Consider the following 21,621-nt stretch of genomic DNA (forward strand, 5'->3'; position numbering starts at 1 on the left):
TCTGTATCGATTCTTGTACATTCCACAGACCAAGACCCTTGAAATTTGATCTTCTCACCCGCGTTAATCCCTTCCCCATATCGAGCCTCACAGTGACAAGTTGACCAATGCTTGACGTTTGATCACCAACGCTTAGCTTCATCGTTCTCCGGTTTTTCCCCATCATTGACGCACTCGCCACTCTGTGGCACACTCGCTCTTCCAGCAATGCACGAGACCAGAAATCGAGCTCCGACCTCCTCCTGCAGACCGAGCCAATCACCGCATCTCAATATCCCGAGGCTTTATCGCGATCGAGAGGCTTTGCCGTGTAGGGTTAGCTCTGTGTCGTATCGGGTTTAGTGGCTGAACGCGGATGTGCTCGGGCCCAGAGCCGATGGCCGGCGATAGCGAGTACCCTCCTTCACATGGAATATTTTTTTCTTAGAGGCCCGTAGAAGGAGGAGTCAGGGCGGTGTCCCCAATTAAAAAGGCCGCATCGCCATCCATCTCCGTCCAGCGCTCATCTTTACCCTCACTTCCGTCACTCTCCATCGCCACTGGAGCATCTTGTATATCTTCGTTTTCTGCGACTGATATAATAAGGAAGGCGTCTACTTTCTTTTACATCTTTGATTTTTTGACTCTTCACAAGAACGAGTTTCTTCTTTCTTTGAAAAGCTTTTAGCTTCTACACCCGAAAAAAAAAAAAGTTTCTGACTCCCACGCGAGCAACTTCTAACTTCCACAACCACCTGCGACAAACCTCAACGAGCCTTCATCAATCAAAATGAAGGTCTTCAGCAACAAGGTCACATACAACTACTCCTGGGACGAGGTGTCCACAGCAAACTGGACAAAGTACGGCCCCTGGAACAACAAGTCTGAGCATGTCATTGCCGTCGACACCCTCTCCCGCGAAGTCGACCCCGCGACCGGTATCCTTCGCACCGAGCGTCTGATCACCTGCAAGCAAACCGTGCCCGATTGGATCAAGACCATCATCGGTGGTACTGGCGACGAGAGCTTCATGTATGAGGCTAGCTACGTCGACCCCATCAACAAGACCGTCACCATGGTTAGCCAGAACTTGACATGGAGCAACCTCGTCAACGTTCAGGAGGAGGTCGTATACAAGCCCCTCGGCGACCACCAAACACAGTTCATCCAGAACGCCAACATCACTGCTCTCTGCGGTGGCTGGCAGCGAATTAAGAACAGCATCGAGGACACCATGGTGTCTCGCTTCCGTGAGAACGCTGTCAAGGGCCGTGAGGGCTTCGAGCGCGTTCTGATGATGAGCCGCAAGGCTTTCGCCGAGGAGAAGGCGCGCCAGATTCTATGAGTTTACCATCACGTATGAATCACGCCTTATCTCCGACCCGCAATACCTTATCTCCAAGGGTTGCACACGACACCAATCTCCACTACTCACCGCTACACTATTTAACGACGACACGGCATAAAAGACGGGCGCGCGATATTAAAAAAGAGGAGTAGATGACACTTGCAGCATTTTATTGGCGTTTAGAAGGTTGTTCAAAAGTTGTACACAAAAAGAGGATTTTGCTCATTTCGGCATGATACATCTCATTACATCAATGCCTTGCGTTTTGGAGTTGTTCGGACTATACCCCCGGTCTATTAGACAGTCGAGAGCACATGGACCCCGAGGAATTGCCTCGGGTTCATCGCCTAGAACGGGCTTCTTGATAGAGTCACTGATTAGAATACTTAATCATGAAACCTATTACTATAAACTGCTATTCCACCCACAGTGATGATTATACAATACTACTTCTTAACCTTGGTACTAACATAGCCGCTTCGGCTGAAGCGATCTCACACACCATATGCACTCACCCACACTTGATCGCTTCTCAACGGCCTTTGCCCGGCATTCGCTATTTCTAGTGCCGAATGGCTCACACCTTTATCTCTCCGTTCCCATCCGGCCGAGCATCGGTGGTTCGTGACCCTTCTTTCCCCGCAGCGGCCGGTTTGAGGGGGTGGGTGACTAGGGAAGTTTAAAGATGGGATTGTCGGAAGCCAATGTTTTGTTCTATGATTAGATTGGGCTTGGATGAAATTCTATAACTTTTTGAATTGGGTGTGGCTTGCAGAACAAAGACGGAATTTGGTGTTGGTCCGAGTATAGTAAATAACTTTATGAGAAGTTCCTGAGCGTCATGAAGTTCAGTCCATACAAATTCTGAGGCTTGGGGCTTAATAGAGGTGAATGAGATATCACGATGTTCATGCTCAATGATCACTAAATTGCCTAATTCTCGGTTCTCAAGTCGCTGTCATGATATCAGAGGCGTTAAAGAATTGCGCCTGATGAGGATGATTAACTTTACATAGCCAGCCCTCATGGGGAAGTAAAACTTCTGACCAAGTCAAAGAACCGCACCATGCTGAGAGAAAACTACTTTTGATGACACAATACTATTTGTTGGTCCTGGCACGTAGGCCGAAGTTGTTCAATTTCGCAATATACTATGAAACCCATGAGAGTTCGCTAGCCAGTGTTGCCATCTAGATGATATAGCAACTGAATGCAATTTGCACTGGTCTGCCCCAATCCCAGACCTATACTCTGTTCTTTGCCATTTGCTCTCAAATCCCTGTGAGAAGTATTTTGTTGAACTTCGATATTGATCCCCTGTCAAGAAATGGATCACTCTTTGGTGATGTGTAATACAAATGAGACAACAAGATCAAGAACCCTTAGAAGAGTGAGTTTCCCTAGTTGTCGTAGTGATCAAACATAGGAAGATCAGAATCATCAGACTCCTCAGACTCATCATCACTGTCATATTCACTCTCACCATCGCTCCCCATCCCGACCTGTCCTCCACGAGTATCTCCTAGAATCGCCTCAAGCTGCTGCCGCAGTTCCGCATTCTGCTTGCGGATCTTGTTCCTACGGCGCCGGAGCATATCCTCACAGTACACAGACAGAACATTGTCTGAAGATCCAGGCTGTCGAGATTCCCAGTTGGCAGCAGCCCGGGCTGCAATGTGCAGCAGTTGACGGGCCTGATGGTGGTGAATCTCTTCTGTATCCCCTTTATGAAGTTCATACTCCTTGTCATCCGAGATTCTATCAAGAGTCTCGTGGAAAGTTTCGACAGTCTCGATGCAGAGCTCTAGGGCAGACTCCTTTGTCATGCCAAGGGACGTAGAGATAGAGAATTTGGGCTTAGAGTTCCCAGTCACTTCCTGCCACACAGCGGACAGAACCTCACGTTCTTCGGCGGCGCGCTCGACTCGGTCGCGGTGATCTTGAGTAAGAACATTGGTGATGTAGGCGCCGTTCATGAACTGGTTGTGGTTCGCAATCTTGAAGTCCTCGGCATACTAAGCGGCGAGAGCATTGTTGAGCTGGTTGCGAAGTAGACGGACATGCATACGGTACAGAACAGTGTCGCAGAGAGTACCAGACCAAGTACCCTGAGCGAAGACAAGAGGAATGTCGCCAGGAATCTCAGGCCGAGAGTTGTAGACAAGGCTGAGGTCCCACATACGACGGATGACGCGGAGAGAAGTCTCGCCATACTTGATGACGATGGTCTTGGAGAGACCATACATCTCATTGCTGTCTTGCTTCTGATACTGCGCGATCTCCTCGCAGAGTGGACCGATGACGTCCTTGAGGGATCGGTTGTCGAGTTCTTTAGCGTAGCGGAGCTGGTTATAGAGGTGAGTGTTTCGGATGATAGCGTGAGGGACGGTTAGAGCGAATGGGCCTGGGGATGGCTCGGACCTGCGCGAGTAGGCCTCGACGTTGAGGCCCTCGGACCAGGGGACGGTGACGAGCTTGGAGGGGAGCTCTGGGGGAGACATGATTGATGGTCGATGATGTCGTGATTCTGAGTGATTGTTAGAGAACGAAGGGATCTGGCTGAGATATGTGTCTGGATCGAATTGATGATGGGAGGTGGAGGGAGAGTCGCGTAAATTTATGTGCGAGAGGATAAGAAAACGGGGCAGAAGAGTGAAGACCAAGCACTGCAGACGGACAATAGAGGCATTGCCACGTTCAAACAGTATCGTCGTGGTTACGGCATATGGTTCTCTATTGTTGATTGTAGGTCAGATGACGTTCGATCAGAGCGAAAGCGGAGCGTAGAAACAATAGGAGATGAAACATATCGGCAATAAAGGAATACGCATAAAAGGGTATCATTGACATTTATCTAAATAACTAACTTAATCCTCCTTCAAATATCACCCCGTCTGTCTGTATGCTCAGGGTTCTCCAGGCAGTCTTTTGGGAGCCTAGCTTTAGCCATCAAGGTCAACAGAATGGCGATAGGTTCCTTTGTTCCAATAATCGCTGAACCTCAGGAAAGAACCCTGCCTGGTGCATCATCCGCGTCGTCCTGAGTGCCGTAGAGTCGTAGGTATGTGCTGTGGATGATGATCTCGCTTTGTGATATGACCCATTCCGCCATGTCCTAATTTGTACCAAACTCGTCGCCTCCTAACGTATAGCGCATATGTTCCTCTCTGCTGATTTCACACCGACCCGTGGCCGGTCGCGATACTCTCATGACGCTGGAGGATGGGGATTATTTCCCACCGTCTTGTACATATCCCTCAGCTCAAACTCATCATAACCTCCCTCGGGAATCTCCCCAATAACCTTAGCCGGCTGTCCCGCAACGATAGAAAAGCTCGGAATGACCATGCTCGGCGGCACAACCGTCCCATCCAACACTTTGACGTAGTCCTTTAAAATAGCAAACTCTCCGATCGTACACCCCTTTCCGATCTGCACATGGTTTCCCACAGCTGCAGCTTGCACTACTGTCCCTTGGCCAACAAAGACGTGGTCTCCTATGCGCAGTGGCATGTATGTAAAAGCGCCCTTGTATATGCGGCCTGGTGGACGCAGCAGGACACCTCGAGCTAAGAAGCAGTATCGGCCTATGGCGACGGCTGTGTTGTTCGCTGGCGAGCTACCAGAGGATGACGATGTGGCTGTCCGAGCGAGATCACCGCGGATCATGACTTCAGGTTGGATGACGGTTTTGCCGCCGAGCATGATGTTCTGAGTACCGACAAGGACAGCTTTGCGTGCGACCTTGTTACCTGTGTCCTATAACAGCGTTAGCATCGAGTGATTCGGAGGTCGCAGAGTAGCTTACGGTCTCGATGTACTCGCCTTTGGGAGGTCGGCGAGACATGTTGGGCGGTTCTTGAAGCCGGTGGAGGGCCGGAGCGGAGGCGGAGACGGAGATGGAGGAGAGATCGGGCGGTGTTGGAGTTGTTTTGGCGGTCGCTAGGCCGATGTCATGGACAAGTGGGGCCGCATTTACGCAGGCGACGGGGGCCTCAATTAGATGCAGTAAAGCCAAGGCACGGCAACGCAAGGCAACGCGTACCAAGTAAATAGATGTTGTAATTATCGAATCATATGATATGCTGTGTAACAGAATCTAATTTGCTGTCGAATGAGAAAACTACTAACGAGGTACTGTTGGTAATGAGCTGGCAACAATCTTACCAACATGATGCTATTTCAGAACAAAGAAAGCCTTGCTGAGCCTTGAAAGACGTTAGAGCAAACATTGAATACCTACCTACCTTGGCCTTCCAAGCGCCGTCATGACCAACAACTGATAAACCCAACAAGCGATACATTTGCCAACCGCAATCAGTAGATTACCAACCAACACCTCATCAAGCATCTCCATATTTTACTACCTGCATATAACAAACATCCAGAGTGTGTCACAAGATTGCTGTAATTCCCACACTTGGTCCGATTGAGTCTTGTCCTACACCAACCTCTCAACTCAACTCCTCGAATTGGATAGCCAATGATACTCTGACCATAAGCTAACCGTAAGCTAAGGAATTGAGAATCCTTTGAACTAAACGCAAACAGTTTAGTTTGTATACGATAAAAGGAAACGGACTCCAACCTCCCGCTAAAAAAGTGCAGTTCTTCCCGTGCCGCAAGCCAAGAGAAGGGTGCGCCGAATGAACCACTTATAACTCTCAGAGCGGTTGTGAGCGGTTAATTTCCCCAATTCTTCTCTATTCTCGTCTCTCTTTCTGTATTCTCAACTATCTATCTCCATGTTGCATTTTCGAAATATTGGATTTTAATTTTAATTTTTTAAATACGAATTCATGTGAGGGAGATGCAGTGGAAATGAGTTATAAAGTGACTCGATCGTTTCGTGCAGTAGCGTACACTAGAACATAGCTGAAACTGCCAGGGCCCGATGTTTGAGATAAATTAGATGGCTTCTCAGATTTCTCATATTTTATTTATTATTTTTTACTTTTTGTCCAAGTTTCTCATCTTCAGGTGAGACTTGTAGAAACTATTAGATTCCTCCCTAGATCCTACTCCGTATCTCCTACATTACTCGTTGTCCGTACATGCTCGAATACCACATTCTAGATGCAGGTGGTTGACCCCGGACCTGAACCCGGACCTTGCTTATAATATTGGATAGCTATGTTTGTTCTCTTACGATTCTTGCATCCTTGCCCTTCCCGCTTATAACATCGTGTCCTTGTCTTAGTAGCATACACATACTACGTAGACGATAACTTACCGTCTTGGCCCGCGGGGCGCAGGGCGGAAGATGCTCTGTCCGATCTGAGCCAAGGATTACAAGAGTTGATACCTGAGAGGTTACAAGTTCAGACGACGGTGGGTGAATCTGCGTTTCATCGACAGCGACTGATCCTCTTGTCGTTATGGTAGTAATAGAGGATGAAGACAAAACCAAACCAAACCGTAAACATCAAACGCTCTCTTAATTAACCATTTTAGCCATTTCCTATTCATTCCTCTTCTGACATCTCAGACTCTCAACTGAGACTCTGCTGACGGCAACACCAAGCCGAATACAACTATGATCCCTGCAGCTACACCTCCAGAAAACGACGCTTCCGCCCGCGCTAGGGTCGCCTCTCAACGCGGCCGCCCTTCCATTAGATTATTTTCCTCCTCCTCCTCCATCCCCCAAGCGAAAAGCGTTGCATTACACTGGGATTTTTTGATCCCTACACTCTCCACTTACAAGGATTGGGAGGGTCTCGCTCTCTCTCGCCTCCGCCCGCGTTTCGAGGCCTAGCCCATGCTTGCTTGCATCGCTTTCGTCTGAGTTTTTGGCGAGGCAAGAAACAGAAACAAAGGAGAAACTATGTTGTTCTGTTCTGTTTGTTGGGTTTCGTGTCCATCGCAAAATCTGCCTAGATAGGGCGCAGTAGAGTTTGACTTGTTTTGTATATAAAGTCTATCACGACCTCGTCTCCTCAACCACAATCAACGCCATCAATTCCAAGTCCAATTCCACTCTTCCCTAGTCCTCTTCTATTCTTGTTCTCTAATAAGTCTTGTCTGGTTCTGGTAACCACTGCATTTCTTATCCCCGCTTCTTCCTTCTGCACTCACCACACCAACTCTCAATATAAGCGCCCAGGTGGAAACGCCCCATCCACTTAGACCCCTTGCTCGTTGCGTTTATTATTAGCATTGCCGCCCTTGTACTCGTTGTTGCCGCCGATTGTATACAAGACCGAGCTCTGCTCTTCTTCTATCACCCTTTCTATTCTGCTATCACTGCTTCTTTAGTCGTTGTTGGTGCTTTAATTCCCATTACACACGATCGACACCATCTTTTACCTCCTTAAACGCATTGTCATAGTCCGGTGTCTCAGAAAGTTGCATTCGATCTCCTACATCATCATTAACCATGCTCGCCAACTCCCTTCTCGTCCTTGCCTCTGCCACTTTGGCTTTGGCTTCTCCTCTTGCTACCTTTGGACCTGGTTCTAGCTGCAAGCCTGGAAAGCCTGCTCCTGTCCTCCCAGTCAATGGTGGTCGTAAGTCTTAGCTCAACCGACTTATACATCCTCAGTTTCGCTAACATTACCTAAAGCTTCTGAACTCCCTGCTCCTCCTCAAGGTGTAGCTCTCAAGCACATCGCTTTTGGCTTCGGCATTCAGAACTACACCTGTGCTGATGCCGCTGCTACTCCCGCTGCCGTTGGTGCTCTAGCTGTTCTCTACGACATCACCCATCTCTACCCGGGCCAAAGCCCTTCATCTCTAACTCCCGACAAATGGGCCTCTTTCACTGGCGATGTTCTTAGCACCGGAAAGGTCCCTCTTAACCTCAACACAAACGGCGTCGGAGCTTCCACCACCAACCCTTTCCCCAAGAAGGAAGATCTCAAGGTTCAAGGCCTCCAGAAGAAGCTCCCCTACCTCGGACATCACTTCTTCAACGCTGCTGGAGTTCCTACCTTTGACCTCGACAAGGCCAACCAACTTCTCGTCTGCAAGAAGCTCGACGGTATTAAGGCTCCTTCTACTGCCTCCGCTGGCCCTGATGGTACCGGCGCTGTCGACTGGCTCTACCTCGGTGACGCTGGTGGTAGCATTGGTGTCTCCTACGTCTACCGCGTCATGACTGCCGGTGGTGTTTCTCACGGCTGCAAGGCCAAGGGCACCGACAGCACCTCTTACACCACTCTCTACTGGTTCTACGGTTAAAGCAAACCAGTCACGACTTTTCATCTTTCACTTCTTAATCACATATTTTCTTAGTCAGATAGAACGGCGGTTCATCGGAGTTTATAAAAGGTTACAATCGCTTTACATAGGATACTCATACGTTTCACGACGATCGTTTACTGGTACAAAATCTCGGGTTTTGGGAACAGATACCATGGTTTATTACGGGTGTGAATGCATCATTACCCCAGAGGACATTTAGGGAACAACATTTGGCGTTTTGCTTTTTGACACGAAGGGATTGGAGGGCGTAGTGGATAGTGAGATGGGGTGGAACGGAGATAGGTAGTTAGCCATTGTCAAATGGAAATACATTGGATCAAGTTCGTTAGGCAAATCTTGACTTCTCACATGACCGTGAATGAAATGGCAAATCAATGTGAGCAACCAAGTTGCACAAACGCGCTTCAAGTATATCAACTAACTCCCATTGCAAAGAACGCTAGACAATCCATCATCAAGAATGCAAGATAATACAGAACACATCACTCAAGCATCCTCCTTTCCGACAACCTGCTTCTCATGTTCCAGGCTTTCTCTCTCGCAAGAAATGACCACATTGGTCATATACTTGTGACACTTGTAAGTCAAAGCCGTACACCAGATGATCATGGCGATGCTAACAGCAATCATTGCCCACATGCCTCGCTAATGAAATGTCAGTGCTCTGTCAAGGCTAGTCAACATTGAATGATAGAAACTTACAATGAACCACGGAGCCATTGAGGCACCATAGAAGACGATGCTCCACCAAGCATTGATGGTATTGCTGCCCGTGTTCATGCCAGCCAACACGATACCACGGAACATGGCTGATTCGTGACGCATGACATCGTTGCACCAAGCGAAGAAGGTAGCCTGGCACGCGTAGACAGAACCGGCCCAGTAGTAAGCTGCGAAGACAACCGTGGTAGAATGTGGGTTCGTAGGGTCCTTGGAAGCAACCAAGACCATGATAGCTGTGGCGATTCCAGTGATGCCAATGAAGTACCCAACAAGATATCGCTTTCCAGACAGGAAGTCGGTCAATGTTGCCCAAAACAGCGTAGATATAATACCAACGGCTGGCACACCACTGGGATAGTTGTTCTTCTGGGCGACAGTGTATGTTTTGGTCGGGTGGTTTTGGAGGAAGAGAGCGAAGAGGGCGTTGGTGCTGAAAGACTCGGTCTCACCGGCGATGATCCAGAGAATAACGAATCCCCACCAGAGCCAAGATGTGAGAACCATCTTTCCATAGCCAAAGGTAAGCTTGGGTCGTTCTTCAGCGGGAGGAACACGCGATCTAGCTAGGGCTCGCTCCTCTTCGGAGAGGTAAAAGGCGGTGGTCGTATGCGGTGTATCGGGGAATAGAAAGAAGCCGTAGATAGCAACGGGGATGGTAATGAGGCCATCGATAATGAAAAGCCATCGCCAACCGGTCAATCCATTTCGACCATCCATACTTGAGTGAATACCCGTCTGGATGAATCCTCCAATCATAGTTCCCGCCAGGCCAGAAGCAGTAAAGATACCACTTCGCTTGCCCAGTTCTCTCTCTGTATACCAAGATCCGAGAATATAGTGTGTGCCGACAAAGGTTGACGCTTCGCAGATGCCCTGGAAGAAGCGAATTGCCATGATGGACTTGGGGCTCTGAACGGAAGCGGTAGCCATGGTGAGACCGCCCCAGAGAACCATCATGAGAGGGAACCAGATGCGAGGCTTGATGTATTGGAGGGAGAGGTTGGAGGGAACCTGGCCGATGACATAGCTGTGACTTGTCAGAATGTGTTTATGGCGAGAGGGAACATGAGATAGATGGGAACCTACCCAACAGTGAAGCAAGTAAAGATCTGGTTCAGCTGGTCGCCCTCGAACCCAAGGTCCTCCTTCATTCCAGACACGTAGGCATTGTTGATGTTATTTCGGTCAAGCTATACAGAGTCAGTCAGTTCAGTACATGAATCAAACAAGTATATTAGGGTATGACAACGTACGTAGTTGACAAAGTAACTCAAACAACAAAAGGTCAAGATGAAAAAGTCAATCTTTTGAACAAGACGTCTCTCTCCGGGCTTGTAGTCAACATGAAGATACTCCTTCAGTTTCGACGACATATTTGCGACTTGTAAGAAAGAGTCTGAAGTGGCGAGTATTTTGATGATGATGATGATGATGATGAAGAGTGACAACCAAGGGGTCGAGACCTGGTCTACTTATACATGCCGAGTGAAGCTGCAGACAAAGATAGTCATTGGCAGTATTAGTTTCTAAGACTCAATTATACCGACCTTGGCAACGCTCCTATTGCGCTGCAGTATCAGAGTCAAGTCGCGTGTTGAGCGAGCAAGTCAAACGATTTCGGCCAAGTCTAGTCTTAATCTACCGAAACGATAAGCAACCAAAAAATTGGGAATTTGCGGGGAAGCGATAGGCTAGAACGTGCAGGGCGCTGATCATCCCTGAAGATACGATTTCTCTCCGCAATTGATTGCTTGATTCGTTTCCTGTTTCGGAAACGTATCTATACGAACCTGGTAGATAAGTTCCTTGTTAGTGAGATAGGAGATGCCGGGGTAGTTTGGCGGATGTTACTGAGGTATCTATCTGGATGGAGACGGGGGTTGATATGTAAACAGCTGATATTAAAGATAGCTTAGTTTGGATAAATGACAAGAGTGAGCAGATACGAAGAATTGTAGATATTTCTCTCTTCTTAGATAAACAAATAGTCAGTGTTATAGAGAGAAAGTCAGTCTATATAAATGGAGTTGGAGTAGTTCACCATGTTTACTGAGGTAGTTAGTTAGGCGAATCTTTAACCATCCGCCGGATATACTCACCCAAAAAGGTCAAAACATGTCAAAGATATAGCTATCAGCAGAGAATTCGGATCCCTGTTCTATTACCGAGTATCTGGAATTACCCCAGATATTCGTATCTCATTAGTGTCAACACCTCGTGATAAGCTGCATTTCCCCTCATACAACCACGCTTCACCCGTTGATACCTCTCCCCATCAGGAAGGGAACCAAAATCACTAGTGCACCACAGTTAACTCCGGACCGGCAATAACCCAAATAGGAAAGATACCTATTACACTGCTACAACCCTCAACTGACGCCTTCGACTAAGATATCTCAGACTAGATTTAAGCTGCCTCTATTCTCTATCTTCCCTTGGCTAACCCAAGATACTGCACACCAATAGTCTCGCCCGTCATGACTCTCACAACCACCACCACACAAACAGCCACCCTTGATACCACTCCTGTCTGGAAGGATATCAGCGACAAGAAGATCAAGGCTCTGGACTCTTCCATCCCTAAACATCGGTGCTCTACGTTTTGTACGCTGAGAAGCCTGACCGTGGCGCCAAGTGGCGTATCCAGTGCGTTCCTGAGAGCAAGGACTCGTTTACAAAGGAAGAGCTCGCTATCACATCTTTGAATGCTGCTGAACTCCTTGAGAAACTTGCTTCAGGGGAGTACAAGTCTGAGGATGTCACCAAGGCATTCTGTAAACGAGCATCTGCCGCTCATCAGCTTGTAAGTCAGTCACACAACGAGAACTGCGTTGTACTAACACGATGTATAGACAAACTGTCTTGCAGAGACTTGCTTTGAGCGCGCTCTCCAAACAGCCCGTCAACTAGACGAGCATCTCGCCAAAACTGGAACTCCCGTCGGTCCCCTCCACGGCCTTCCCATTTCTCTCAAAGACAACTTCAACCTTGAAGGTCTTGACTCAACTGTCGGGTTCACAGCTCATGTTGGAGACCCAGCCAAGTCTGACTCTGCACTTGCAACAGTTCTTCAAAATGCCGGTGCTGTCTTCTACGTCAAGACCAATGTACCTACGGCTATGATGATTGCAGAGTCCGTTAACAACACTTTTGGACGAACTGTGAACCCTAAGAATAGGAGTACTACCAGTGGTGGAAGTTCAGGCGGAGAGTCGGCACTTATTGCATTCAAGGGAAGTCCACTTGGTGTTGGATCTGATATCGGTAAGTTCTACGCTCTCAAGTTGGCAACAATAAACTTACACTGCCATAGGCGGATCATTACGTATTCCTGCTGCTTGCACTGGCATCTTCACCATCCGTCCTTCGGCAGGCCGATTCCCAGTGCGCAATTGTCGCTCCGGCATGCCCGGCCAAGAAGCCGTCCTCTCCGTCAACGGCCCCCTAGCACGAACTCTTCAAGACGTTGAGCTCTACAGCAAAGCCGTCATTGACTCTCAGCCATGGCTCGTCGACCCCAAGTGTCTCCCCATTCCCTGGCGCCCAGCCCAACTCCCTGAAAAGTTAAAGATCGCATTCATGTGGCACGACGGCATGGTCCGGCCAACACCACCTGTAACTCGAGCTCTCCTGATCGCCAAGAAGAAGCTCGAAGCGGCGGGACATACCATCATCGAATGGGATCCTGTTGACCAGAAGGAAGGCAGTGAACTTCTTCAGCGCATGTTCACAGCTGATGGTGGACAAACTATCCGAAAGGAACTTGAGCGTACAGATGAGCCTTGGAGACCTGAGATGGAAGCCTATCGAGTTGCAAGAGATTTGAGTACCTCCGAGATGTGGAAGCTTCAGCTCGAGCGAACAGCTTTCCAGAACCGCTATCTCGATCGCTGGAACAAGGCAGGCATTGATGCTATCGTCAGTGCAACAACTCCCTACAGTACCGGAAAGCATGGAAGCCTAAGACATGGTAAGTATACAGGTTACTGATGAGATGAGATGACAGACTAATGATGGATAGTTGCTTATACTGGTGTTTTCAACGTGGTTGATTACTCAGCTGTCTCTTTTGCTACAAGCATCAACGTTGATAAGGATGTTGACAAGCTTGATGCTTCGTATGAGCCGCTGAGTCCATTGTGCAAGTCTGTCAACGAAGAATGTGAGTACCCCCCCTTAGTCATACAGTCGAATAGTATTAACACAAACAGACGACGCAGAGCTGGTCCATGGACTACCAGTTAGTCTCCAAGTCGTTGCACGTAGGTTAGAAGAAGAAAAAGTCATCGCTATGGCCAAGCTCGTACATGAGACTGTTGGCTGAAGGGAAATACTGTAGAATAGACATCAGCATGTAGACATTGGAAGACCTTGTGCTCGTCATATAGAGTAACATCACTACTGGGACCGGCACGAATCATGTAACAGATAAAGAAATATCGTATTCATCTTGTTTCTCGTTTGGAAAAATAGACATGGAAATTGAAGACGAGGGAATCGCTGCTCAACCCTCTCAACCCATGTACAAGCATGCCACATCAGCTTCTTGAAGCTGAATCCTCCCTCTCTTATCCTCCTCGTATCAGGCATTAAATTCTTGAAACCACCAAGACTTGTCCTTGTTTCCCTTTCCTAAAGCATCTCTCTCTTTTTGAACTTGAAGCGATGTCTTTGAACCTCCTCTAAGACACTATCCGACTTTTATCATACGCGAATATGTTTCCTTATCTCCTAGAGGCATCCAGTCCTCCCTGAAGATCCTGCTCGAGCCCCGTGTTTCCATGGCCCTGATACTCCTGTGGACGAGGGTCCTCCGCTGTCCATTGGCTGTTGCCCTGAGGCAGAGGAACGGGGACACCCTGCTGGTTCTGGAGACCAGCGGGGCCACCTTGGCCGGGAACAGTGCGAACAGTCTGTCGGAATCGCATCACCTCGTCCAGGATCATGCCTCTCATCTGGCCAACATCCTCAACGACCTCGAAGTCGAAGTTGAATGTGGTAGGGCAGTCGGGCTCGTCTGAGGCATCGTGCCAGATGTGGAGGTAAGGGTGCTCGAGAGCTTGCTCTACACTAATACGAGATGAGGGATCGAAGGCGAGCATCTTGTCGAGAAGGTCGAGAGCGTCAGGGTTGGCCTGAGGGAACAGGCTAGGGAATGGCTTCTTGGGCATGAAAGGTAGGTTGCGAACGTATTCCTGAGCACGGGGTGAGCCAATGCGAGAGAGAGTCTCTTCGTTAGGAGTTCCAAGAATGTGAAGAATCTGGTTGAGCTGGTCGACGTAGTCACGGCCCTTGAAGAAAGGTCGGCCACCCAACAACTCAGCAAGAATACAACCAACAGACCAAACATCAACTATATTGGGTCAGTAAGACAATCCATTAACACTGTGGCTTTCGGGTCACACATACTCGCTTTGGTGTAGCTCTGGAAGCTCAACATGATCTCGGGCGCACGGTACCATCGGGTAGCAACGTACTCGGTCATGTATCCTGCATTCTCCTCGGGATCGACTGAGAAACCTCGGGCAAGACCGAAATCACAAATCTTGAGCTCACAGTCGGCATTGACGAGCAAGTTTCCGGGCTTGAGATCTCGGTGGAGCACATTGGCGGAGTGAATGTACTTGAGACCACAAAGGATCTGGTAGATAAAGGATTGGAAATGGGCATCGGTAAGAGGCTGGCCAGATCGAATGATAGCAGCCAAATCACACTCCATCAGCTCTACCCTGTGTCAGCTTATGGTCATTGTTTCTTCTCGGCTCGTTACTGACCCTCGTACAGATACGTCTCGTTGAAGTTATCGGGTCGAGGAATGTCCATGTCGTACAAACATGTGATCTATTCGTGAGCATATTAGCATACGCGTCCTTGCTTGACCCTGGTACTCGTTGCGCCTCGGCAGAACTCACGTTGCGGTGGCCTCGGAAGTGCTGAAGCAGCTTTATCTCGCGCAAGGCGCGCTTGGCGAGGATCTTCTTACTGAAGACATTGGTGACCTTCTTGATGGCGACGCCCTCGTTGGTTTGGTTGTTAACGGCGGCACTGAGAGGCGGGGTTATCGTCAGCAAATGCAGATGCGGCGGGGTAGAAGACGAGTTTGGAGTCGCAGCACAAGAGACGACGAGTGCCACGAGTAACAGGATGCGCACTCACCAGACGATACCGTAGGCTCCCTGTCCAAGCTCCTTGGTGACCGTGTAGCGCTCGTCGACAATAAAGTCCTGGTTAAAGACCTTGAAGACCTTCCGTCCTTGGAGGTCCGACATGGTGTCTGTCCTGATATGATCTTGGATGCGGGGCAGATAGAAGCTTCGAATGCGACAAGGTTTGGTCAAAGAGGAACAACCGTTTGCGTCGGTTGGGGAGTGAACTTTATAGGGAAGGACAAGGTATATAAAGATGAAAAGTTAGAAATGCTGTGTAAGAATAAGACAAAGAAACAGTCAGCGCCGTCTTTGCGATATATGTATGTACCTTATGTTGCTGGTTGGTTGGGTCCCGCGGATTGAACGAGTGGAATGGGAAATAGCTCCCTCAGCTGCTGAGCCCATCTCTGGACTGCTACTGGACGAAGCACTGGGTTGCTGTTTTAGCAGGGGCTTTCAGGGCTGCTAGAACCGATCCACAGTGACCCGAAGCCGCTAAGGTATGAAAAAAGGGACCCCGCAGCGAAGTCACCGCCTGGTGATGTGGCTGATTTGTTCGGCTTGCGGCCCCCACACCCACTGGGCCAATGAGAGAACGAATCAAGCTCTTCACTTGATAGCCGCGCGACAACGACCCTTGTTCTCAAGTCGCAGTGATGCATGCAACGGCTCGGCCTCATCTACTGCAAAAAGGGGAACTCGTCGTGTTGAACTCTCAGAGGACACAGACTCAAATTTGATGATTTAAAAACACGCGTTCTTTTACGAAGTCCAAAGTTTATCTCCTCCTCACAAGAGACGACCTAACGAAGATATCTCGGCATTCACCTCCCGCTTCGTTAGGTCGTGTATCCAGCCGCACGCCGTCCCGTGCCACCAAGGGGCTGAGTCTGTTAAAGGCCATCACCGATGGTCAGCAATCTCATCCAATCTCACCCGGCATCTGAGAGATCCGCCTCACGTAAAGCCTCCACTGAGAATTAGGATCCAATGCCGTCAAGTTGCCAGGTGTACAATATGACCTCGTGTTGTTATCATAGTCTCTGGGTCCGGCATCACCGATGCAACATGACAGAGATGAGAGACACTCGGAGTGAAGTCAGACAAATTGAATGACGCTGTTCTTCAGCCCGAGTTCAAGGCCGCCCACTAGGCCGCTGCATCGTCAGCCCTGGGAGCATAGGGCTGAAGCTTGCCAAGTGGGACTGTCACTGAACTCTCAGACTGCGACATTATGGTGTACGGTATTGTTTCTGATGTCTTTGGCAATTCTCCTCGCTCGTTTGATCATTGTGAAGGCATTAGAAAAGTTCAGCAAGCTTGTGATTACACCATCTCGTAACAAGTGGCCCAGAGAAAAGTTCGCCGAGCTTCCTTCTGTTTCTTGCTTCGAGACCAGCATTCATGGGTGTTTATCTGAAACCGACCTCATGGATTCTGAGACACAACCTGTGGGATCGACATAGAATAACCTACCCTCCAACTTAATCGAACCGTCTTGCTGGGATTCATTCAGCCAATAATCATCAACTTTGTTGAAGTATCAATAAATATTCTAATCTACCTATCCGTAGTCCCTCTAATATGTAACCTACCTCGTTTCCCTTCATTGATCATCTGTATGTACAGGTATCGGGTATTAAATCCATCACCACCCCCCAACTCCATCCGTGCCGTCCATTTACTCTTCTCCAAAAGTCTCCTTCAAGAAGTTCTTGGAGAACCGTGTGCACTGCTCATACGCCTTTGCGAAGCCGTCGTCTCCGCCGTAGTAAGGGTCGTTGACGATCTCGGGTCGCTTTGTTCCGCTGAATTCGCCGAAGAGCATAACCTTGGCTTTGGAGTCTGGGGCGTTCTTCTGTAGTCTGTGGAGATCGGAGAGGTTCGACCTGTCCATGGCGAAAATGTAGTCAAAGGTGTTGAAATCGCTCGGGTGGAACTGGATATCGTGTCAGGAAGATTGTGCTGCGGGTGAGCTGGGAAACATACGCGCCGCGCGAGATGGTCATAATCATTTATACCATTGGCCTCAAGAGTAGCCATGGTTCGGTCATCCGGGGGTTCTCCGCTGTGATAGGCAGCTACAGCGAGAATAATCAGTTGAATTCTGGTTAGTTATTCCGATTTTCATACCTGTACCGCAAGAGTCGATGCGCCCAATCTTATCCTTGAGATTCGGCTGCTTGGCAAGGCTCTGGAAGATACCCTCAGCCATGGGTGAGCGGCAAATATTGCCGAGACACACAAAGAGGACGTTTATTTGATCCGGCATGATTTCGACGATGATACAGTGATATGAAACAGAGTAGGTCGATCGCGAGAAGAGAAAAAGTACCAATAAGCTTATTTATCGGGAAAGGAGGGAAAAATGAAAGAACCGAAATACTGATGATCGCAATGGGATTGAGTGACGTGACGGGCCGATGCGCATAATCTAATCTGCCCCGCCATCTTACAATTCCAGGCTTTGGAGTGGAGAGATGGAGGGGCACGGGCACAGTATTAAAAGCCATGGCCATCAAAAGCTGAACTAATGAAGAGGATAGATTATAATCAACAATATTTCCGGTGATATAGACAAGCTACCTATAGCACAACCAAACTTCACCTCTCATCTCCAACTGCCACTATGTCTCAGTATCCCTTGGCATTGTATCAGATCATTTACACAATCCGAAAAATAAACAAGTTTCAGTGAACCAAACACTGTATGGCCTTTACTAAGCAACACGTGCTCTCGTGCTCAGCTGGCGTCCGATACCCTTGTCAAGATGGCTCCTTAAACGCGTTCCGATTGTTGAAAACGTGCAAGCATCGTCACTTAGCTCAAGCCATCGGCCTAAAGTCTTCCCATTTTCACGGTTCACAACTAGCAATGCGAGAGAGAGTTGTGAATAAGCGTGAATTCGTTGTGTGAAGAGGCAGCAAGATGGTCTATAAAAAGGGCCTCGATACCTCAATGGCCTCAGGTTGAACTCTCCTCATCATCCTTCACTCTCAAACAACTCCTCATTCTTCTTAATATCATACCAATCGTCCAATATGTCTGAATGGAAGCCACCGGCCTTTGGTACTCCCGTCTGGATGAGCATCCCTGCCACAGATGTCAGCCGTGGTATGTCCTAGCCAACTGCCAGTTTGTCTTGCTCTTACACCTCTATAGCTGCAGAGTTCTACAAGGCTGTATTCAACTTCAGCTTCAAGGACTCCGACCACAAGAATCCTGATGAGTTCAGGAAATTCGACTTCAACCCTAGCCTTGGCTTGACAGGTGGTATTCAACAGGCTCCTGACCACACTGGTAATTTCCACCCCGGAAAAGGAGGTCTCTGTGTCTACTGGTTCGTCGAAAACGTTGACAATGTCGGGTCCATCATTGAAAAAGCTGGTGGTAAAATGTTGACTGAGAAGGAAAAAGAGGGCGAGTTTGGCCTGTATAGATTCTTCGAGGATACCGAGGGATCTGTTGGCGCCGTGTACCAAATGGCTTGAATTTCTAGGAAAACGAATATTGTGCTCTTGACTTGAATACACTCCTTTTTGCTTATTGCTTTGATCCTCTCCCCGTATAATGATACAAGTATTCAACGACAATTGCCCAAGGGATAGAGTAGTCTGATGGAGGTCTCGGGAACGGTGGTAAGGGGTCGAATTCTAGGCACTTGTGTATCAAAGCAAGTTCAATAACAGTGCATACACCAGTGTTGGGAGGAAATGAGGAACGAAGACTGAGATCCTTGATGCTCGGTGGAATTCAAGGTAACAACTGGATGATCATAGAAGAACGACCCATCGCTGCGAGAGGAAGTTACTATATGAGTGAACTATACAGCCGTTAGCATGTGTGGAATATAGAATGGTGATGTCCGCTGCTTATCGTAGAAATAGGAGTTGTTAGTGTGCTGCAAAGAGCCATCATGAAAAGTCACCATGATAAGGGCGACTTCAAAGCTTCCGTCGTCTGCCTTTTGTCATAATTTGCCTTGACAGTAGAACCACGACCGATAGCAAGACTCCTCGTAGTAATCTCCCTCTCTCCCTTGGGCCGCATCGGTATCCGTAGGCATCAGTATTGCTCCTACGAGACCAGATGCGATTGAACCCTTCACGGGTGAAAACCATAGCTCTTTGCAGTGTGGCATACTTGCCAGCTTGTCTAAGAGCTTTCACAAGTAGCCTTGTATCTGCCCGATACCACTCATGGAAAACCACGCAGCGAAACGTACAACTGAAAGAGATACTTGGAGTTTGGAGCAGGAGTGCATTACTTAGACAAAGTCTACGATATGATACAACAAAGGTTCACATGCATATACCTTTGTTATATAAGTAAGTCCATAGGCTGTCTAAGAGCTTGGAACGTACACGACCCAAGCTTGTTACCTCAGATAAGCTGTCGGGCAAGCTCAAACCTCACATCCACGCGGCCAATCACTAGACCAATAAACTTCTTTGAAATTTTGTTTCCATTCATTCTTCATACACAATACAAGAGAGGGGATGCCACATATAGTTGAGGCGCCGTCATCACACGTTATTCTGTCCCCTCATCCGCTCCGCTGGCCGATTCCAGCATCGCATCTCCAGATTTTCCACAGATTCCCCTATCCAAAAGAAAAAAGACACATACGCCAGGCTCAAGTGAAAAGCAATAATAGTACACAGAGCGCACACAGCCCATCAAGAACCTTTCCCTCCCGAGGTTGTGCTGCTCAAAGGCCGTTGTCGTTCATTGTTACAGTTGGTCGTATCGTTATACGTTCAAGCGAGCTGTCGTTGACGTTCTCGCCGTATCGTCTCGAGGACTCCCATTACGCCATTGTTGCGCAATCGTTCGAGGACGAGTTTCATGCCATCGCGGCTTTTACCCATTTGATCCTGCGTTTTGGTAGAGGCGATGCTTTCGATGCTGCGTTGAATGCCCTTCGTGCCCCAGCCACCAATGATGCCATTCTTGAACCAACCGTCCTCTTGGGCTTGTCCCAGCTTGCCCCTAATTTTATCCCCCAGTCTTGACCTGAACTGAACCATAGTCGTCACAGCAGTCTCGTTAGGATTCTGGTTAACACCTTCGGTAGGAACGTTGAACTCCTGCTTCTCAATGACAGAAAGTACACCCGTGAAATTGAGGTTTCGACTCTCCGTCTTCATCCAACCCTCCTTGATATCAACAACACTCGTCTCCAGGATGTATGAAGCCTTGTCTCCAGAGCCACCACCAGTGACACTGGCAGGAAGTAGCTTGTATACAGCACCAGGCATTCGACTTTTCTTCAAATGGATGCGAGTTGTGTGAAGTCGACGGGTTTTTGGGTCGACATAGCTCTCAATGGTGTCGGTGCTGAGAACATGGGCGGCGAAGGGGTTTAGCTGAGGCGAGGAGTATCGGAGGAAGTAGGCGAGAGTGACAGTCGGGAATGGGTGGTTATAGTTGTGGTTTGTCGTATGAGTGAGAACCATTGTCGCGGATTCGAGCAAATCCTGCTCGTCAAGAAAAAAGAATCGAAGAGAAGCGAGGTAGAACAAGAGGTCCAATTGATCAAGTGGCAATTGGCTTGACCTATCAATTGTGCAAAGAAGCTCTAAAACAAATCGTAGAGCTGTTTGAATCCCCAATTCCTATCCCAATGAGCCGTAAGCTCGAGGATGCTCTTGGATCAAGTTGATCACTAAGAGGTTGGTGGTTGCGGAAAATTGAGCCGGCGCCTCGGCTCAAGCACTGTCACTTTCTTATCTCCGGGGGGCGCGGAGCCGGATATGGGAAATCGACAAGAGAAGCAGTAAGACGGACTCAAGAGCGGAGCTCGCAGCTATGTCGGGCCGCGAGAGAATTTACACAAGGGGAAGAATAATACAATAGAAGAGCTGATGATGGAGTGATCAAGTTTAGATCTAGAGACCCTCGCGACCTCGACAAGCAAAGCAGAGCAGAGCAGCACGAGACTTTGGCAACAGTCGGTACTCGTACTCGACTGGTCTGGGCTTCTTTCTCCGCTGTGGAAGAAGAAAAAGAGGAGGAACTTAGAAGAAAGTGGAGGCAAAAGCATGAGCAATCGGCTGATTGAGGTCGTTTTAGCCAATTAAGAGCTTCTTGATCACGAAACTCACAAGTTTCCGATTGGGCCGTGATGAGGGGTCGGTTGATCTGGGGAGAGAATGTGGCGATTAACACGTGATGCTGTATCACAGCGTCATCAGACTGCAACACCAAAGCTT

General features: G+C 48.5%; 11 protein-coding genes across 12 annotated transcripts; 5 read left to right on the plus strand and 6 right to left on the minus strand.

Annotated features, from left to right (window-relative positions):
* Window positions 1-417: 417 nt before the first annotated feature.
* On the plus strand, window positions 418-1,970 carry FOXG_05086 (uncharacterized protein). The gene has a single exon (XM_018383194.1). It carries the CDS (start codon window positions 770-772, stop codon window positions 1,322-1,324), a length of 555 nt encoding a protein of 184 aa, XP_018240078.1. The 5' UTR covers window positions 418-769; the 3' UTR covers window positions 1,325-1,970.
* Window positions 1,971-2,533: 563 nt separating this feature from the next.
* On the minus strand, window positions 2,534-3,828 carry FOXG_05087 (uncharacterized protein; the record flags this gene model as incomplete). Its single annotated transcript, XM_018383195.1, has 2 exons — window positions 2,534-3,342; window positions 3,388-3,828. The coding sequence occupies 2 exons, from the start codon at window positions 3,826-3,828 to the stop codon at window positions 2,728-2,730; spliced, it is 1,056 nt and encodes a 351-aa protein (XP_018240079.1). The 3' UTR covers window positions 2,534-2,727.
* Window positions 3,829-4,534: 706 nt separating this feature from the next.
* FOXG_05088 (dynactin 5) lies at window positions 4,535-5,174 on the minus strand (the record flags this gene model as incomplete). The annotated part of the gene is made up of 2 exons (XM_018383196.1): window positions 4,535-5,086; window positions 5,136-5,174. The coding sequence occupies 2 exons, from the start codon at window positions 5,172-5,174 to the stop codon at window positions 4,535-4,537; spliced, it is 591 nt and encodes a 196-aa protein (XP_018240080.1).
* Window positions 5,175-7,286: 2,112 nt separating this feature from the next.
* Window positions 7,287-8,890, plus strand: FOXG_05089 (uncharacterized protein). Its single transcript, XM_018383197.1, has 2 exons — window positions 7,287-7,836; window positions 7,893-8,890. Exons 1-2 carry the CDS (start codon window positions 7,707-7,709, stop codon window positions 8,507-8,509), a joined length of 747 nt encoding a protein of 248 aa, XP_018240081.1. The 5' UTR covers window positions 7,287-7,706; the 3' UTR covers window positions 8,510-8,890.
* Window positions 7,894-10,920, minus strand: FOXG_05090 (uncharacterized protein). The gene is made up of 4 exons (XM_018383198.1): window positions 10,510-10,920; window positions 10,343-10,446; window positions 9,236-10,283; window positions 7,894-9,178 (listed from the first exon to the last, which is right to left on the minus strand). Exons 1-4 carry the CDS (start codon window positions 10,627-10,629, stop codon window positions 9,020-9,022), a joined length of 1,431 nt encoding a protein of 476 aa, XP_018240082.1. The 5' UTR covers window positions 10,630-10,920; the 3' UTR covers window positions 7,894-9,019.
* Window positions 10,921-11,733: 813 nt separating this feature from the next.
* On the plus strand, window positions 11,734-13,663 carry FOXG_05091 (uncharacterized protein; the record flags this gene model as incomplete). Its single annotated transcript, XM_018383199.1, has 6 exons — window positions 11,734-11,880; window positions 11,937-12,059; window positions 12,109-12,520; window positions 12,570-13,226; window positions 13,278-13,418; window positions 13,468-13,663. The coding sequence occupies 6 exons, from the start codon at window positions 11,734-11,736 to the stop codon at window positions 13,578-13,580; spliced, it is 1,593 nt and encodes a 530-aa protein (XP_018240083.1). The 3' UTR covers window positions 13,581-13,663.
* On the minus strand, window positions 13,603-15,838 carry FOXG_05092 (CMGC/MAPK/ERK1 protein kinase). Of its 2 annotated transcripts, XM_018383200.1 has the most exons (5): window positions 15,413-15,838; window positions 15,169-15,301; window positions 15,031-15,097; window positions 14,666-14,980; window positions 13,603-14,609 (listed from the first exon to the last, which is right to left on the minus strand). In XM_018383200.1, exons 1-5 carry the CDS (start codon window positions 15,523-15,525, stop codon window positions 13,981-13,983), a joined length of 1,257 nt encoding a protein of 418 aa, XP_018240084.1. In that variant the 5' UTR covers window positions 15,526-15,838; the 3' UTR covers window positions 13,603-13,980. The 2 variants fall into 2 exon arrangements, with proteins under 2 accessions (XP_018240084.1, XP_018240085.1); XM_018383201.1 differs by having other exon boundaries at window positions 14,666-15,097; window positions 15,413-15,806.
* A 226-nt stretch (window positions 15,839-16,064) lies between these two features.
* FOXG_18984 (uncharacterized protein) lies at window positions 16,065-17,008 on the plus strand. The gene has a single exon (XM_018399135.1). It carries the CDS (start codon window positions 16,518-16,520, stop codon window positions 16,869-16,871), a length of 354 nt encoding a protein of 117 aa, XP_018240086.1. The 5' UTR covers window positions 16,065-16,517; the 3' UTR covers window positions 16,872-17,008.
* FOXG_05093 (uncharacterized protein) lies at window positions 16,895-17,906 on the minus strand. Its single transcript, XM_018383202.1, has 3 exons — window positions 17,539-17,906; window positions 17,395-17,486; window positions 16,895-17,344 (listed from the first exon to the last, which is right to left on the minus strand). Exons 1-3 carry the CDS (start codon window positions 17,675-17,677, stop codon window positions 17,087-17,089), a joined length of 489 nt encoding a protein of 162 aa, XP_018240087.1. The 5' UTR covers window positions 17,678-17,906; the 3' UTR covers window positions 16,895-17,086.
* Window positions 17,907-18,131: 225 nt separating this feature from the next.
* On the plus strand, window positions 18,132-19,026 carry FOXG_05094 (uncharacterized protein). The gene is made up of 2 exons (XM_018383203.1): window positions 18,132-18,520; window positions 18,569-19,026. Exons 1-2 carry the CDS (start codon window positions 18,448-18,450, stop codon window positions 18,895-18,897), a joined length of 402 nt encoding a protein of 133 aa, XP_018240088.1. The 5' UTR covers window positions 18,132-18,447; the 3' UTR covers window positions 18,898-19,026.
* A 583-nt stretch (window positions 19,027-19,609) lies between these two features.
* FOXG_05095 (uncharacterized protein) lies at window positions 19,610-21,500 on the minus strand. The gene has a single exon (XM_018383204.1). The coding sequence runs from the start codon at window positions 20,863-20,865 to the stop codon at window positions 20,167-20,169; it is 699 nt and encodes a 232-aa protein (XP_018240089.1). The 5' UTR covers window positions 20,866-21,500; the 3' UTR covers window positions 19,610-20,166.
* Between the last annotated feature and the right edge of the window lie 121 nt (window positions 21,501-21,621).

This window comes from Fusarium oxysporum, chromosome 7, assembly GCF_000149955.1.
Source record: "Fusarium oxysporum f. sp. lycopersici 4287 chromosome 7, whole genome shotgun sequence".
Taxonomy (NCBI): domain Eukaryota; kingdom Fungi; phylum Ascomycota; class Sordariomycetes; order Hypocreales; family Nectriaceae; genus Fusarium; species Fusarium oxysporum.